At 54.4% G+C, this 18,176-nt stretch overlaps 1 protein-coding gene across 3 annotated transcripts in view; it reads right to left on the reverse strand.

Moving 5' to 3' along the window:
* Nucleotides 1-382: 382 nt before the first annotated feature.
* PRKCD (protein kinase C delta) overlaps nucleotides 383-18,176 on the reverse strand; it is a 32,120-nt gene continuing 14,326 nt past the window's right edge. For 2 of the 3 annotated variants that reach the window (XM_017851894.1, XM_017851895.1), the window contains 17 exons: nucleotides 15,198-15,331; nucleotides 13,935-14,134; nucleotides 12,435-12,495; nucleotides 12,096-12,258; nucleotides 11,970-12,001; nucleotides 10,510-10,595; nucleotides 10,140-10,269; nucleotides 8,463-8,563; nucleotides 7,738-7,834; nucleotides 7,411-7,511; nucleotides 7,100-7,273; nucleotides 6,745-6,836; nucleotides 6,058-6,120; nucleotides 4,608-4,746; nucleotides 4,228-4,416; nucleotides 3,474-3,602; nucleotides 383-987 (listed from right to left, as the gene is read on the reverse strand). In XM_017851894.1, the coding sequence (XP_017707383.1) occupies nucleotides 829-987; nucleotides 3,474-3,602; nucleotides 4,228-4,416; nucleotides 4,608-4,746; nucleotides 6,058-6,120; nucleotides 6,745-6,836; nucleotides 7,100-7,273; nucleotides 7,411-7,511; nucleotides 7,738-7,834; nucleotides 8,463-8,563; nucleotides 10,140-10,269; nucleotides 10,510-10,595; nucleotides 11,970-12,001; nucleotides 12,096-12,258; nucleotides 12,435-12,495; nucleotides 13,935-14,134; nucleotides 15,198-15,312 (2,031 nt within the window). In that variant the 5' untranslated portion in view covers nucleotides 15,313-15,331 and the 3' untranslated portion in view covers nucleotides 383-828. The remainder of the gene's footprint in view (nucleotides 988-3,473; nucleotides 3,603-4,227; nucleotides 4,417-4,607; nucleotides 4,747-6,057; nucleotides 6,121-6,744; nucleotides 6,837-7,099; nucleotides 7,274-7,410; nucleotides 7,512-7,737; nucleotides 7,835-8,462; nucleotides 8,564-10,139; nucleotides 10,270-10,509; nucleotides 10,596-11,969; nucleotides 12,002-12,095; nucleotides 12,259-12,434; nucleotides 12,496-13,934; nucleotides 14,135-15,197; nucleotides 15,332-18,176) is intronic. The other variant, XM_017851898.1, reaches the window with a different exon arrangement.

The following is an 18,176-nucleotide window of genomic DNA, read 5'->3' on the forward strand; positions in this document are numbered from 1 at the left end:
GTGACGTGCCCACATCCTTGTGGCTACTCTGTGATTTAAATCCAGATATGCCTGAAGCCTGAGCTGTATTTTCTTCCTCTCCTCCCTCATCTGGGGCCAGCCTCAAAGCCTCTGCTTATGCCTTCTACTTCTCTGCCCTTCCAGAGACAGCTACAGCTGGCCCCATCACCCCACAGAGACACCTGGAGCTCCCTGTAGCCACCCGGAAAAGTCTTCTGCTTTAGGCCCAGGGTCCTGGGCCAGAGGAAACTCATAAATACAAACACATTTGCATGAAGGCCCAGCAGTTAGCTTCCGGGCCAGTTAGCTTCCGGGCCAGTGCTGCCAAAAGTGGGAGTGGCCACCACCAGCTTCCTGGGACAAATGTGTCCTGACAACCAGGTTGGTACCATTTGGTGTTTATTTAGACACACAAATAAAAGAACCTGGTGGTTCAAACAGCTTGTGCTCCTTTTTTTTTTTTTGTCGTATATATATTTTTTTGAAAAGATCAACATGTCACCCATCCCCATGGTTTTCTCTACTGAGCAATATATACAGCCTATTATATATATATGTCTATATATATAATATATATTTTCAATAGATAACTACATTCAAGTAATGAAACACAGGATTTACAATTTTCCTCCGAGGGCAGAGGAAAAGCAGATTCACACACAGTTCACAGAGGAAGTACCATGAGAGCCTGGCCAGACAGGAGCCAAGGCCGCTCTGGGGGCAGGGGTGGGGCCAGCAGCAGAAGTCACCACAGTCCCTCTGCTGCTTATCGTGGGGAGCGGGCAGGTGTGGGTGGAGGGCGGGGCTAGCCTACTCTGTCCAGGAACCTCAGTCTTCCAGGAGGTGCTCGAATTTGGGGTTCACAAAGGAGAAGCCGGCAAACGCAGACTGGTCCATGGAGTCGATGAGGTTCTTGTCGCTGTAGGAGAGGCGTGCCTTCTCGTTCAGGAACTCCTGGTCGAAGTTGCTGTAGTCTCTGGGGGACTTCTACAAGCAGAGGGCAGGGGTGAGCGAACAGGACGTAGGGAATGGCCCTGTAGACACCCCAGGCTGGAGTCCCTGCAGGGCTGGGCCAGGCCAGAGCTGTCCTCACCCAGAACAGAAGAGGGAGCCTCCCCTAGCAGCCTAAAAGGAGCCCCACAGAAAAGAGGCTGCCATTTCCCCAACAGGAGAAGGAAAGTGACCAGGGAGCTCTGGGCCTGGGTGAGGAGAGGTGGTAGCCTCCTGCTCAGGGGCCACCAAATCATAGCCCATGGAGGCCAAATCTCACTCACCATCTGTTTTTGTGGGGCCCACAAGCTAAGAATGGCTTTCGCATTTTTAAGTGGTTGGAAAAAAAAAAACAAAAGAAAAATATTTCATGACATGAAAATTAGGTGAAATTCAGGCCGGGCGCGGTGGCTCAAGCCTGTAATCCCAGCACTTTGGGAGGCCGAGACGGGCGGATCACGAGGTCAGGAGATCGAGACCATCCTGGCTAACACGGTGAAACCCCGTCTCTACTAAAAAATACAAAAAACTAGCCGGGCGAGGTGGCGGGCGCCTGTAGTCCCAGCTACTCGGGAGGCTGAGGCAGGAGAATGGCGTAAACCCGGGAGACGGAGCTTGCAGTGAGCTGAGATCCGGCCACTGCACTCCAGCCTGGGCGACAGAGCGAGACTCCGTCTCAAAAAAAAAAACAAAAAACAAAAAACGAAAATTAGGTGAAATTCAAATTTCACTTTCCATAAAAAAAGCTTTTGTAATACACAATCATGCCTATTTGTTGATGTACTGTCTGTGACTGCTTTGAGACCATCAAGCCTGAAAAGTCCAAAATATATACTATCAGGCTGTTGACAGGAGAAATTTGCTGATTCTCTGCTTCTAAGGATGTGATGGGATGGTCACACAGAGAGACCGCAAGCTGGTGGCCCTTTGGCCAAACTGAACTGGCAAGTATAATCATTTCAGCTTGAACTGGGTTTTAATGGAATTTCAACCTGTATTTTATTTATTTTTATTGATGTATATATTTTGAGATGGAGTCTCACTCTGTTGCCTAGGCTAGAGTGCAGTGGCATGATCTTGGCTCACTGCAACCTCCACCTCCCAGGTTCAAGCGATTCTCCTGCCTCAGCCTCCTGAGTAGCTGGGATTATAGGCTCGCGCCACCGTAACCGGCTAATTTTTTGTAGTAGAGACGGTTTCACCATGTTGGCCAGGCTGGTCTCGAACTCCTGACCTCAGGTGATCTGCCTGCCTCAGCCTCCCAAAGTACTGGTGTGGGCCATCGCATATTTTAAAACTGAACAACCTATATTTTAAAATTGAACAATGCAACATAAACATCCAGATTTCCAGCTTCTTTTGAAAACTGGCAGATTAAAGCAGCCCTGGGCCTACTTCCTGCCCACTCTTGGTGATGAGAGCCCCTGGACAGCCCCTGCCCCACTGACAAGGGGTACATCACATCTGCTTTGTGTTTCTTAGTGCAGAGAAGGAAATCGACCAAAAGTGAGACTGAAAGCAGGCTGTGTGATTTTCTTGCAGCTGGCCTAGCCTGTCAGTTACATGCTCAGCCAGGACACGTCTGAGTTTGAGGTCCTTGGTATAGGGGAAGTGCTCTGTAGCCTCAAAGCACAAATGTGGGGTGCATTACACAGGCTGCCCAGTGGGAGCTGTGTGCCCTGGTGGAGGAGGGGAATCAAAGGAGACCAAGGGAGTGGGAAGGAAGAACTGTGGTCACAGAGGGGCCACATAGCCCCAACTTTCTTAGTGGCCCCACCTGCCTTTGCTCTCAGGCTGGTTCCTTGGTGGCCCTGTAGATTCTGGGCCTGTGAGTGAACCATCCCCTCTTCCACCTGGAATGCCTCCCAGCTGTCCCTTGTCTCACTTCTTCCAAGGGAGCCTCTCAGACCTCCCAGCCCTGCTCTAGTCTCACTTCTTCCAAGGGGGCCTCTGAGACCCACCCTCTTCTCTGCCACCTGGGCTCCTGCTGACAGACCCACTCAATAGCAACTGATCATGTGTCCTGGGGTATCTCTTATGCTGTCATCTCGTATCACAAATTGTCATCGGTGTGCAAGTTTCTTATCTCTCCAACTAGCTGCGAACTCCTCCGGTTCTGGGACTGCATCTCCCACTTTGCTGTGCAGCCAAGCACTGTGCTCTGCATTCAACAGAGACTCAGGACTCCCCATATGTATTGGAGAATGGATTGAATGGAGTAATAACATGAAGTTTTAACTCTATTTCCCAAAACAGGGTCCTGTGCATAGATCCACAGTCCCCAGTGTGTGCTGACTGACTGAGTCAGGAGGGAGAGGATGAGAATACAAGGGCAGCAGCTGTGACTGAACATGCTGTGGAGATAGGGGAAGTAGACTCGCTGGAAGAAGGGAGAGGTGGAAAGCGTGTGAGTGATGTAGGAGAGAGGGAGGGCAGGGGAGGAGGAGCCCAGCCCGGAGACAGTGCGGGGCAGGATCACATACCACTTTGGGCCTGAAGGGTGGCTCCAACCTCCGCTTTTCTAGCAGAGTCCAGTTTATGGTCTTGAAGAAGGGGTGGATTTTGATGTTTCCGGTCACTCCCAGCCTCTTGGTTGGTTCCCTTTCAAAGAGCTGCAACCCAGCAGGGATCCTGGTTAGCACCCGAGGGCCATGGGAAATTGGAGCGTCAGCAAATCCCCAGCAGACCCAGGGATGCAAAGCCAGGCTTGCCCCAGCCCCGCAGTCAGCCTGGGGAACAGTGGGGCTGAGGGAGATCACTCTGGCATGCAGTGCTCCCAGTTTCCCCAGAGATGAGAGGCTCTGGGCTGGACATCCACGACTCTGCTAATGGGACTTTTTATTATTTACTATCTCCCTGGCCCACAGCTGAGCATCGTATGTTTCTATTTTCTTCCCAACAACTCTGTGAGGCAAGACTGCTCATAGCCCCATTTTGCAGATAAGGAGACAAACTCTAAGAGGTTGTGACCAGCTAGTCCCAGGCGGAGCCAGCGTTTGGCCTCGGGTCTGTCTGTCTCCTGACCCTGGGCCCTTAGTCACCATGTCAGGCTGATTCCATGCACAGGACTCGACAGGAGTTCCTGGGAACATGGTGAGACAGCACTACCCTTTATGTTAGGACTGTGGCACCACTGAGGCTGCCATTCCAGAGACAGGAAGCTCCTCACCCAAAGCCCAGTGTCTGCCAGCCCCTGCCCCTACCCCTGCCCAGCCCAGCCCAGCCCAGGGCCTGCACCTTCTCCAGGATGTCCTTGGACTCCTTGGTGATCCAGCGGGGATAATGCGGTGTATCCACACGGATGGACTCGAAGAGTTCATCCTCATCATCACCATGGAAGGGGGACTGGCCAATGAGCATCTCGTACAGAAGGACCCCGAAAGACCACCAGTCCACCGAGAATGTGTACTTTAGGCCCTGTAGGATCTGAGGGGGAGCAGGTCAGCAGGAGCTGAGGTGCTGGGGCTGAGAGGGGCCCCTGGGCACGAGCCCTAGCCAGGCCACCTTGGCCTATGGGCTTTGGCTTGGACCTCACTGCCCTTGGGAAGCCTTCCCCCGCCCACCGTGGGGAGGCAAGGTGCCTGACTGAGCGGGGGTATGGAAGGGTATCGGCTCACCTCAGGGGCGATATAGTCAGGAGTGCCGCAGAAGGTGCTGGCCCGGTTCTCCCCGAATATATTCTCTTTGCACATCCCAAAGTCGGCAATCTTGATATGGCCATCCCGGTCCAGCAGCACATTGTCCAGTTTGAGGTCCCTAAGGACAGGGGACAGGTAAGAGTCAGCAGGGGCCATTTCTTCTCCTTCCCCACCCTGCCCGCCATGTCCTAATTTTCAGCCATATTAGTCCAGGACTGTCCCCAAGAGTACAAGGTAATGAGAAAGAGAAAAGGAAGCAGGAGAAAGAGATCCTAAAAACAGGTGCTTCTTGCAAGTCCGCTACTGTGTGCTAAACGCTGGGCACACACCGCCCTACTTCCTGAAACCCAAATGGGGCTCAAACAAGTGATGTCACTTGTCCAGGGTCCCCTAGCAGTCAGCAGCAGAAGTGATCTCCAGGTTCAGTTTTGTCTACTCCCCAAAGGTGGGGACCATGTCTATATTTAGTAGTTAGTCATCTGAGTAGATACTTTATGCATATGGGAACTAGAAATGGCAAACAGTACAAAGTCTGCCTTCCACTGAGCTCAATCACCAGGCTCTCCTTAGAGCAATTCTAGGCATGGACAAGCATATGGCAGCATGCAGCTTGCTCCCACTTTTTTTTTTTTTTTTTTTTTTTTTGAGATGGACTCTCGCTGTGTCACCCAGGCTGGAATGCAGTGGTGCAATCTTGGCTCACTGCAACCTCTGCCTCCCGGGTTCAAGCAATTCTCCTGCCTCAGCCTCCTGAGTAGCTGAGATTACAGGCATCCACCACCATGCCCAGCTAATTTTTGTATTTTTTAGTAGAGACAGGGTTTCACCATGTTGGTCAGGCTGGTCTCAAACTCCTGACCTCAGGTGATCCATCCACCTTGGCCTCCCAAAGTGCTGAGATTACAGGCGTGAGCCATCGCGCCTAGCCTCTCCCACGTTTTAAAGCCTGAATGCTAATATTCGATACACACTCTCCTACAGGTTGGTTTTCCACTTAACAACGTGTCTTGGCATTATCCCACGTCAGTACACAGAGCCTGGCCGCAGCCTTTTTGGTGGGTGTACAGTTCCTACCATAGGATGGAATCATAACTTATTAGATGAGACTTTATGGAACCAGTCTCTTCTAGCAGAAGCTTAGATGACTCGATGGGTCTTCAGAGCGAGATTGATGGCTCCAAGGATGGGCGGGGCAATGGTGTCAAATATGGGCAGTGAGTTCCTAGTTCCTGGAGCTAAACCAGCCTCAAATGGGGGCCACAGGAATGCTCGCACCAGGGTGGGAGGTTTAGGCAAATCCCCAGCTAAAGATTGATTTCCAGCAGAGAAGGAACTGGTGTTGGGGGAATCCTGCTTGCAGCATTTCAGAAGATATGATGGGGCTGGAGCCTCCCCTCCCAAGAGCCCCCCGCTGCCCTAACCCCTGCACCTGTAAATGATGCCCTTGCTGTGTAGAAACTGCAGTCCACAGATTATCTCAGCTGCATAAAACCTGGGCAAGATAGAGAGACAAAGTGTTCTAGGATCTCTGCCGAGCAGCCTCTGCTTCCCCTCGGGCCCTCATCCCACTTCCAGGGGCAAGAAATGCTGCAAATAACTCCATGGACAACCTAAGCATGATCAAGTACATCTTGTATCAGGCAAGTGGGGGCTGGCAGCCCAGGCAGAAAGTTCTGAAGGGAAAGCTCTCAGTGAGCCAGTTCTCTAAGAGTGTATGCATTTATATGCATGTACACATGTGTTTGCATGCACACACACACATGGTTAGTTGGGGGGGCATGTGAATGGGGAAAAGCAGGTCTGGGGGCCATGCACCAGGGTCCTGTGTCCTGTGTTGTGTAGGACCACCATTTGCAAGGCTGCCCTGGCTGTGGCCCACCGAGGGTCCAGAACCCAGAGTATTTGTGCTGAGCCCCCAGCCGCAGCTCACTTGCCACCCATGGCTTCTTATGTGGTGTGGACCCAGGCTATCCCCACATCTCCCCAGCTGCTGCTCTAGCCCATGCTGGCTTTTCTAGGGAGAGGGAAGAAGGCATGGAGGGCAGACTGGCAGTGGGTTCTGAGCCAGTGGCCCTTCCTCCACACTGGGCCCTTCCCCACCATGGCCCTCACATACGTGGCACGGTAGAGTTCAAAGCGGCCTTTGTCCTGGATGTGGTACATCAGGTCCCCCCCGTTGAGGAACTCCATCACAAAGAACAGGTGGTCCTGGGGTGGGGAGGGTGGTGAGCAGGGGTGAGAAACAGGCAGGAGGCTCCCTCACTCAGGGCCACTGGGGCCAACCCCCAACAGGAAACAGCAGGGACAGGCCCTGGCTGAGGGGGACAACTCTGCCCTGGGAGGCATGAGGGGGGAAAGCATGGCCCTGCTTTAAGTGGCCTGAGGGGGAGACACAGCCCTGACTTAGAGGGGCTGAGGGGCTGTGGGACATGGCTGTGGCATGGGGCGGTGACGGCAGGAGGCCCAGGAACCTTGGTCTGGAAGGTGCAGATGAGGTGGGTGAGAAAGGGATTTTCTGCGGCGAGCGTCAGCACCCGCTTCTCAACCATGGTGCATTCCACGTCGTCGTCGATCAGGACCACATCCTTCTTGAGGGCCTTGACAGCAAAGTACTCTCCTCTGCCCTTCAGCTCTCCAAGCAGCACCTGATGGGGAGGCACAGGTGCTGAGCAGGGGAGGACAGGGCAGGGGCCACAGCCCGATTCAGACTCCCGCCTCAGCCACCTAAGCAGGAAGCAGCCAGGGTGGGGTGGGAAGCAGATACCCGGCTCACAGCCCTCACCTTCCCAAAGCTGCCTTTGCCCAGGACCTTGTGGAAGATGAAGTTGTTGATGTTGCACTTGCTGCTGCCCTCCCAGATCTTGCCGTAGGTCCCACTGTTGTCTGCCCGAGAGATGGCACCTCCTCAGATCAGGGTCTCAGTCTACACAACTCCCCTCCCCCAGGGCCCGGGGTAGGCTGGGGGAAGGGGCCTCAGAGAGGAAGGGGCTCACTCCCCAGGGCCGGGGGTTCCTCCCATATCTCACTTGACAACAGAAGGAAGGACAGTCCCCTGTCTTTGGCCTCAGGGGGAATACAAACTGTACAGGGGCAATGGACCCAGCTTCACCTTGCGAGTCCTCCCCAGCGACTCCGGTCTTCTTCTCGAAACCCTGGTATATCCCAACAGGCTCTGAGGAGGCCGAGTCTGATCTCCGGGAGGCTCTCTGGGGAGAGAGCAGAGGTGGGGGGCCAGACGGTCAGACCATTATCAGAACTCCCAGCCCAGAAGGAAGACCCCCAGGTAAAACTCCACCCTCAATACCAAGAGGAGACAACAGGGGCACAGCCCAGGCCCCCTACTCGGGCTGCGTGTACACACGCACACTCTTCCCGGAGCCCAGAGAAGCCTCAGTGGTCTGAAAGGCTCTGATTACAAACAGAAGTTTCGTAAACAGAACCCTACCTTCCCAACCACTCACTCAATAGATTTTATTTGACTATTTAGCTTCATTTCTGATTGATTCTAAAATTGTACCTTTAGGTTTCGTGGCATCCCTCAAGCCCCACCCATGTACAAACGTCCACACCCAAAGTCTTAGTTCAAAGTGTTCCAACACCCAATCCTGTGGTCCCCACGTTCACCCTCAAAGAAAGAACTGCTTGAATAATGAATTTCTCATGAACAAAACCCCCCTTCCTCTGCTGCCTAAATTCTTGAGTTGGATCTTCCCGAAGTAGAGTCCTGGGTCTAAATATACCCTGGCTGTCTGTGGCTCCCCAGCAGTGGCTGTGAGCCTTGATTGTCCCTGACCCCACTGCCCTATGTCCAGGGTCCCCATGGCACCTGCCCACCTGGGTGACTTGGTTCAAGGCCTCGGCCAAGAGCTTCTGGTTGATGCCGCAGAGGTTGGCCACCTTCTCCCGGCATTTATGGTGCACATTCATGCCACAGTCTGAGGTGAGGAAGAAGTGGGGCTGTCAGTCCCGGAGCTCAGCCAAGGGCAGGGGCAGTGTAGGAGAGGGGCAGGAGAGCATGAGAAAGGAGGGCTTTAGCGGGGTCTGCTGGGTTCCAGTTTTTAGGAAAACATTGATCTGAAGCCATCATATATACTTCAATCTCTCTTTTTTTTTTTGAGATGGAATTTCCCTCTTGTTGCCCAGGCTGGAGTGCAATGGCGTGATCTCGGCTCACCACAACCTCTGCCTCCTGGGTTCAAGTGATTCTCCCGCCTCAGCCTCCTGAGTAGCTGGGATTACAGGCATGCGCCACCACACCTAGCTAATTTTGTATTTTTAGTAGAGATGGGGTTTCTCCATGTTAGCCAGGCTGGTCTCGAACTCCCAACCTCAAGTGATCCACCCACCTTGGCCTCCCAAAGTGCTGGGATTACAGGTGTGAGCCACCACGCCTGGCCAAGTACCTCAATCTTTCATGTTTGTTTGTTTGTTTGTTTGTTTGTTTGTTTGTTTGTTTTTTGAGATGGAGTCTCCCTCTGTCACCCAGGCTGGAGTGCAGTGGCGTGATCTCAGCTCACCGCAAGCTCTGCCTCCCCAGATTCGTGGCATTCTCCTGCCTCAGCCTTCCAAGTAGCTGGGACTACAGGCACCTGCCGCCACACCTGGCTAATTTTTTTGTATTTTTTTTAGTAGAGACGGGGTTTCACCGTGTTAGCCAGGATGGTCTCAATCTCCTGACCTCAAGATCCGCCCACCTCGGCCTCCCAAAGTGCTGGGAATACAGGCGTGAGCCACCGCGCCCGGNTTTGTTTTTTGAGATGGAGTCTCCCTCTGTCACCCAGGCTGGAGTGCAGTGGCGTGATCTCAGCTCACCGCAAGCTCTGCCTCCCCAGATTCGTGGCATTCTCCTGCCTCAGCCTTCCAAGTAGCTGGGACTACAGGCACCTGCCGCCACACCTGGCTAATTTTTTTGTATTTTTTTTAGTAGAGACGGGGTTTCACCGTGTTAGCCAGGATGGTCTCAATCTCCTGACCTCAAGATCCGCCCACCTCGGCCTCCCAAAGTGCTGGGAATACAGGCGTGAGCCACCGCGCCCGGCCAATCTTTCATGATTTAAAGAAAAAGGAAAAACCAGAAGACATGGGACCTAATTCAAAACCCTTCAAAGAACATCTGGGTCAACTTAAGCCGCTTTCCCTCCAGGGTCTTCTGTCTCATCTCTAAGTGAAGCAGAGGGCAGTGGAGGCGTGTCTGGGCACCTGCCGGTGTGCACCACGCCTGGCTTCAGCATCCTCTGCTCACTGGCCCCTAACAGGGACTCTCTAGGTCCTGCTTTTCCCCTCCAAATGGCTTAGAGGGGTGGACTCACCCACCTGTGGTCACACAGCAGGTAAGTGGCAGAGCCAGTCAGGCCAGTGAGGAGGGTCCACCAAGGCCTCACCCTCATCAGGTCCCTGAATGAGGTGCCCGTCTCTAGGTGAGGGGGCGAGGGCAGTGTGAGGTGGCTGGAATTCACAGCACCACCAGCTGGGAGTGCCCCTCCTGCAGCCCAGGGGCGGGGTGGCACGCACCTTCACACTTTAATCCCTGCTTCACCAGTCCCCAGAGCAGGCTGCCGCAGTGGTCACAGAAGGTGGGGCTCATGTAGTTGTGAACCTTGAAGCGGTGCGGCATGTCGATGTTGAAGCGTTCTTTCTGGAACTGGGGACGGGGGTATCACAGGCTGAGGGTCAAGTGCCAGCTCCAGCCCCTTCTTCAGCCCCTAGCTCTCCCCCAACCCTGGGCACAACATCCCAAGAGAGCTCCACTGGGAGAGACAAGGAAAGACTAAGAAAAATGGGGAGGGAGGGTAAGCTATCCCCGGAGGGCAGGGAGAGGGCGTAAATCCCTCCCACGTGGCTAAGTCCCCCGATCCCAGCCCTGCCCCAGCCCCAGGCTCACTATGGTGTCCCGGCTGTTGGCCGCAGTGCCAGTACATCTGCCGATGATCTTGTCGATGCATTTCTTGTGGATGGCAGCGTTACATTCTTGAAGAGGCACAGGCCCAGAAGGGGGAAGGGAGGGCACCGGGAGGGGCAGAGTCTATGAGCTGGTGCCTGCCAGTCAGTCCAGCCCTCTACACAAAGCCACCGTTCTCCTGACCACCCACACCCTCACCCAGCGGAGGCACAGTGCTTGAGTCTTCCTCCCGCCAGCCCTCGAAGGAGGGGCCTGGAGAGGTTGGAGTGGAGAGGACAGGCCAATCTGCAGGGGCTTAGAAATGAAGGAGTCCTAGTGGGCAGGGAGGTGGGCAGAAGTTAGGGGGCACGGGGCATCTCAATATGAGAAGCAGGGGCAGTTCTTTCCCTCTTCCAAGCCCTGGGATAGCAAACAGCTCCTAAATGCCCTCTCTCACACATGCATACGGACACGCCTCAAAACAGACCCTGTACATACACACAAAGCATGTGTAATGATGATAACAAACTTCTTACACAGAACGGCTGCCAGTGGAAGGCACTTAAAATACAGCCTTACATATCTTACTCCATTTGATCTTCACAATGACCCTATTATACATTATAATTACATCTAATTTATAGATGAGGGCCAGGCACAATAGCTCACGCATGTAATCCCAGCACTTTGGGAGGCTGAGGTAGGTACGTCACTTGAGGTCAGGAGTTCGAGACCAGCCTGGCCAACATGACAAAACCCCCATTTCTACTAAAAATACAAAAACTAGGCAGGCATGGTGGTGCACGCCTGTAATCCCAGCTGCTTGGGAGGCTGAGGCAAGAGAATCGCTTGAACCTGGGAGAGGGAGGCTACAGTGAGCTGAGATCACGCACTCCAGCTTGGGCAACAGAATGAGACTCAGTCTAAAAAAAAAAACTATAGATCAGGAAACTGAGGCACAGAGAGGTTAAGTAACTTTGCCTAAGGCCCTATAGCTAGGACGTGGTAGAGCTAGGATTCAAACCCAGGCAGTCTGGCACCAGCCTGTGGCATCTCATGCATGCACCCTCAGGGAGAGTGTGCGCTCAGAGACACCCACAACTACACAGAAGCACATGCAGCCACTGTGTGCTAGTACAGGTCCTATCACTGCCTCTCCAGGGAAAAGAGGCCTAGCGCATGGCCTGGGTTGGTTTCTGCGTGAATACTCTACTGTGCCCAATTGCCATCCACCAACTCCCGGTCACTGAATACAGAGCTGGGAAGAGAGACGCAGAACTGGTTTTCCAGAGCAGCAGCAAGCCAGCCCCAGCACTCACTGAACTTAGCTGCTGTATCTACACTGGGAAAATTCACGTGCATACACTCTCTGAGCGCACACAGGCACTGGCACACACACAGGCACGGGCACACGTAAGCACACACGGGTACATACGTACAAACTGGCCTGTGGAGACACTTACGCCTGCATTTGTAGCCTTGTTTGTTGAGGCCCCTGAAAGGCAAAACCCAGGCAAAGTGAGTGAGTGGGGACTGGGATCGGCCCCCACTACCCGGCACCACCACCAGTGGGCATGGCCAGTTCTCACCAGACAAAGTCTTTGCACACAGAACAGAAGGTGGGTTGCCCAAAGAAGGTGGCGATAAACTCATGGTTCTTGATGTAGTGGATTTTGGCCTGCTTGATGGCTCCTCGGCGGTTCATCGTTGGGAACTTGGCCTCGTCCTCACTGCGCATAGACTGTTTGCAATCTGGGGACCATGGAGTGGGGAAGTCAGCCCTGGTATCTGGGAGGGTGACACCCCTGCACTCCCTCCCAGGGTGGTCCTGGACAGTCTGCCGAAGGGACCCGCTTCCCTACGCCTCAGTGCTGGCTCTGCCTCTGAACCAGGCAAAGGAGCCCCCTCCATCCCCAGGGAGTTCTTACCCACGTCCTCCAGGAAATACTGAACAGACATCAACACCTTGGCCTGAGGCTGCAGGTCCAGCTGTTGGGGGCCAGAGGCCAGGGGAGAACAAGGTCAGTGAGGGCGGCCTGGGCCAGGCCAAACTCAGAACCCGCCCCCATGGCTGGTCCCTCAAGGCCAAGGCAGCCCCGCAAGGCCTAGCCAGACACTTGTCTGCCCAGTGTGGGCAGGGCCCTGCCTGAGCCCCACCCCTGAGCCCCACCCCCACACTGTACCCAGGGGTATTATTACATTTAGGGAAGTGAAAGGGTCCAGCCCACACCCAGCCTAGACACATAGCTGGGGAACAGAGCAGGAAGGGAAATTCCCCACCCCTACCCACTGCGGCCCCCTTAGCAATGGAGGCCCCTACTCATGTGCACGTGGAGAGAGACAGACACACTCATCCTCATGCACACACGCTGCTCCTCTGTCTGTGCCGAGGGCTCCTCATGCAGACTGGACAGTCTTGAGGGTGGGACCTGAGCCTCTATCCCCTCACCTCTCCCAAGACACAGACCTGGTGACTGATATCCTCCCTTGGGGGAGTGGAGACAGCACAGCCAGAGGCCCCTCTGTGTCTCTGCCTGACTGGCCAAGGGTCAGTACAGCCTTGTGTCAAACTCTCTCCCATCCCAGCCCCCTCACCCCTCACAGGAGGCTGATCAGAGTCTCCAGTGGTCACAGGGCCTTTCCTGGTGGAGACATCTTAGTTACATCCCACATGTAACCCCAGGGGACTTCTGCCAGCGCTGGCATCCTGTGGCCACCCAGAACACACAGCTGCACATGGCCAGGTGGCCACTTGCTTGTGCTGAGTGTCCATTTCAGCAGGTAAGTAGATGAGACCATAAGCCTCCCCTTCTCCCACCTCGTTGCTGTTAAAGGTCACTATGTTGCCCCCTCAATGGCTGCCAAGGTCTAGAATATATGCGAAGATTCCAAAAAGAACTGGAATAATGGGTGCCTCTGGGAAGGAGGCCTGGTAGCCTGGTTTTGGGGCAGGGACACACCCTTTTGTGCAGTTAAAAATGTTTTACTATGTGCATATCCTGCCTTTCCAAAATTAAAAAGGAAAAAGTAGTCACAATAAGGAAGTTGGCTGTCTTTAGCACCTGCTATGTGTCAGGTTCTGCAATAAGCCCTGTACATCCAGCTGCTCCTTTCATTTGAACAACTGACCCTGAGGTAGGCACATTTAGTAGCGCCCTCCCTTAACAGATGTGGAAGCAGAAGCTCAGAGAGGCTGGGAATCTGGTGAATTGCAGAGCCAGGATTCACACCCAGGCCACATTGGCTGCAGGGCTGGACTGGTGGCCAGCACAGGGCCTGGTGCCCTTCAGCTGTGCTCACTAACCGAGCCCACGCACTGATGCAGGCATGCGCATGCGAGCGTGAGCGCGTGCGCACGCACACACATGCGCGCACACACACACATGCGCGTGCGCACACACACACGGCACGGCTCGTGCGCCCCTCACCCAGAACTCAGCCTTGCCGTTGTTCTTCTTGCAGCGCTCGGCCAGCACCGACACACCCACGGTCACCTCAGACACTGGCTCCTCGGCTGCCCGCATTAGCACGATCTGGATGACGCGGCCCTCGTAGATGTGGGCATCGAATGTCGACTTCCACTCAGGATACATGGTTGGTTTCTTCTGCACCAGTGTTTTCCCACGCTCTGCAACGAGGCCAGGCAGGGAAGGTTGGGTCAGGGCCCCTCTGTCCCTCCCTCCTGGATCTCCACGGCCTTCCCCTGGCAGAATCTGCCTGACTCTTCTGCTCTGAGGGCCTGCTGTGGTCCCCCAGTGTCCTCTAGAGCACAGAACTGTCTCGGGCACCCTGCTAGGTCCTCCCTCCAGGCCTTTGTTCCTGCTGGTCCCTCTTCCTGTGTCCCTCTTGCTCCAGCTCCATTTAAATGTCGCCTGCCCTTATGTATTCACTCAGGGAACATGGGCTGACAGCTCCTGCATGCCAGCCATCATATTCGAGGCGTGGAACACAGCCGAAAGAAAAGCTACATCCGGGGCCTGTCCTCCTGGATCCCCAGGCCCGGGTGGCGAATGCACCAACTCCTTCCTCAAGTAACTGTTAAGTCACAGCTGTGTGAGACTGAAGAGGGTAAGGCTGGTAGTGCTAGACTTGCCTATGGTCAAGTGGCCACAGGGTCAAGCCTAAGGGTCAGGGAAGATTTCCTAGAGGAAGGGACAGTTCAGCTGAGAGCTGAGGGACAACTAGGGGTTCACCAGGCCAGGGCAAAAGCAAGAGGGAATGGTGTGAGGTATGTGCTTCCTCCAGGAAGTCCTCCCTGAACTCAGGTTCAGAGGGTGCCTTCTCTGGGCTTCCCTATTGCAGGACTCACTGCTTTGTGACAGGCCTGGTTTCCTCACCTGACTATGAACCCCATGAGGGCAGGGCCAAGTCAGTCCTGGAGCATGACAGTATCCTCAGTGCCCAGCACAGGCCCTGGCACAGACGGACATGTAAAAACTGTTGGGTAAAACAACCAGTGGAGGAGGAGCCAGAAACTCCAAGCCTTCCAAGGAGGGCTCAATTTGGCCAGTGTTTGCGGCCCTATAGAGACTCAGTGGCCTCTGCCTTCATAGCTGAATGGGGCAGGGAGCCAAGGATGAGGAAGAGCAGAATCCTTCAGAGGTTGTAGGGAACAAGGCCAGGGCCCCTCCAGTCCCTCCAGCTGGGCCCAGATTCCCAGCCCCTCTCCAGGGTCCAGCCTCCAGGCCTACCTGTGCTGAGCGCCTCCTTCATCTTCACGGCACAGAAAGGCTGGTTCGCCTCGTCCTCAGCCTGCAGGGAGCCCAGCTCGTAGGAGTTGAAGGCGATGCGCAGGAATGGCGCCATGGCAGGGCCTGCAGTGGGCCTGTGCACACAGAGGGATGAGGCCAGGCAGCTGGGCAGGACTAGTGGGAACAGTCACAGGCAGCACTCAGGGACCCACTCCCCCAGGCCTCTCCCACGATTGGATTTGGCTCACATGGTGCATATACACACTAGTCTCAGTTGCCAGTGTTAAAAACTGAGAGGTTTGCCGGGTGCAGTGGCTCACACCTGTAATCCCAGCACTTTGGGAGGCCAAGGTAGGCAGATGGCCTGAGGTCAGGAGTTCGAGACCAGCCTGACCAACATGGTGAAAAGCTGTCTCTACTGAAAATTAGCCGGGCATGGTGGTGCGTGCCCATAATCCCAGCTACTTGGGAGGCTGAGGCAGGAGAATCACTTGAACCCGGGAGGCGGAGGTTGCAGTGAGCCGAGATCGCGCCACTACACTCCAGTCTGGGTGACAAGAGCCAAACTCTATCTCAAAAAAAAAAAAAGAAAAGAAAAGAAAAACATTGAGAGGTTTATGTAAGTCTGGATTTGTGGCGTCTCTGGTAACACTGGAAAATGTGACGTTGGGCCCACTGGGCAACAGCCAGCTAGCAATGGGATGGCTGCCCTCCATCCATCTACCCCAGGCCAAGGGCACTCTCTTTACTCCTCCTCAAAACCTACGTGGGCCCTGGTGGCATTTGCATCTGTCACCCCAAGATATTCATTTGGGGAGTCACTCAGTGCCTCCCTAAGTACCCTATTGCTGGGCACCTACTCCATGCCAGGCACCTGGTATGTGCCATTGTCATCTGGTAAGGGGATGGGACAGTGCCGCCTCTTTCCCATCCTGCCCCATGCAGCTCTTCGTGATTTTCTAAGTTTGGGGTTTTTTCTTCATAACCACCCAGGCAGACAAGCAGGGCCAAAATAAACACCCCCACTTTTCAAATGGGGAAACTGAAATTCTAAGGCAGAATCAGAACCAAAAGCTGACATTCCACTAACTTGGCACCCACTTTGTTCAGGGATCAGGGCAATGAGAGGCTCTGCCTACATCAGTGTGCCTGACCCTTCTAACTTGATCTCTTGGGGTCAAGTGCCTCTTGCCTGCCTGGAAGGTTGTCTGCACCTTCAAACTAATTATTTCCCCAAATATAAAACAGGTGGGCATGGTGGCTCACTCCCATAATCTCGGTACTTCAGGAGGCCAAGGTAAGAGGATCACTTGAGGCCAAGAGTTCAAGGCAGCCATGATCGTGCCAGTGCACTCCAGCACGGGCAGCAGAGTGGGACCCTGTCTCTTAAAAAAAACCCAAACTGCCCAGGCGTGGTGGCTCATGCCTATAATCTCAGCACTTTGGGAGGCCAAGGTGGGCAGGTCACCTGAGGTCGGGAGTTTGAGACCAGCCTGGACAACATGGTGAAACCCTGTCTCTACTAAAAATACAAAACCTAGCCTGGTGTGGTGGCACATGCCTGTAATCCCAGCCATTTGGGAGGCTGAGGACAGGAGAATGGCTTGAACCTTGGAGGCAGAGGTTGCAGTGAGCTGAGACTACGCCATTGCACTCCAGCCTGGGCAACAGAGGGAGACTCTGCCTCAGAAACAAAACAAAAAAAACAAAACAAAACAAAACAAAAAACCCAAACTGTATTTTAATGTACAATGTAACGCTGAATGTGCCTTGCAGATTCACACACAGCAGCTCCCACACTCCTGGGTTTCTCACCATTCTCTAGGTTAATGTTCACTATAGTAAGTGACCCACTTGTGAAGGACACTCAGGTGTGTAAGCACCTATGTGTACACTGGCTTCTGCCCAGGCCCCACGAGGTTGCTCCATAGCCTTGGTTGAGGGAGCGCTCACTTGATTTTGTGCACATGCATGTGTATTCACTCCATCCTGAACATAAGCCAGCACACGGGGCACACTCAGACACACACGTGTGCATGCACACACAACAGCTGCCCAGCCCCAGATGACTTCCTCCAGCTCCTGCACAAGGTGGCCAGAGCAGCGGCCAGATCTGCTGGGAGCTCCTAGCTCAGATGAGCTCACAGCAAATGCTGACCTCACCCTGCAGCCCAGCCCAGTGAGTCCAGGCAGCCCTCTGAGGCCAGCAGATGCCAGAGCAGAGAGCAGGACCCAGGCGGGCAGACCCCACCACATCCCCTGCTCGGCCTTGGCTCCTACTCAGTGGATGTGAGAGTGGGTGTGCAAGCTCATGCATGTGCCCAAGTCCCAAAGCCTTCAGCTTGACACCAGCAGGTGGCCTGTGTGCCAGGCCAGCTGCCCATGACCTCTTGGTGGGCCACAGAGAGAGGGCCAGCTGGGGGCTGCTGCTGACTGCTCCCCAGGCTGCAGCATGCATGAATTGGTGCATGTGAGGTTGCACGGGTCTACTGGTGCGTGTGATTATATGCAGCCATTGGAGTGGGTGGCACATGGTGGGCACTCAGTTAATATTGGAGTGAAAAGCAAGCTACGTGGGCCTGGCCTCGCACATATGCAGGAGTCTGGTTGAGCATCCCAAACCCATAAGCAAGACGGACATCTTGCCCCTCTTGCTGCCTGGCTTGGCCCTGAGGGTCCAAGAGATCCAGCACCCAGGTGAGTGCTCCCTGGATCTGGAATGATTGGCAGGTCTGTGTCCACACATCCAGGGCCTGATCCAGCAGATGCAGCTCTGCTGTTAGGAAAACCTGGAGACCCAGCTGGAGCAGTAAGCAACTTCTGAATGCCTCGGAGGATGATGAGGGTTGAGGGGATGGGGCGCAGAGATAAAGGAGGAGCAAGTGTGTTGCAGGTGGCCTGGACTCCTAGGGGAGAGAGGCTCAGGGCAGTTAATGTGGCAAAATGATGGCCAGGCTGCCTGGGTGCTGCACCCTGACA

This window comes from Rhinopithecus bieti, unplaced genomic scaffold, assembly GCF_001698545.2.
Source record: "Rhinopithecus bieti isolate Rb0 unplaced genomic scaffold, ASM169854v2 scaffold_33647, whole genome shotgun sequence".
NCBI classification, from domain to species: Eukaryota; Metazoa; Chordata; class Mammalia; order Primates; family Cercopithecidae; genus Rhinopithecus; species Rhinopithecus bieti.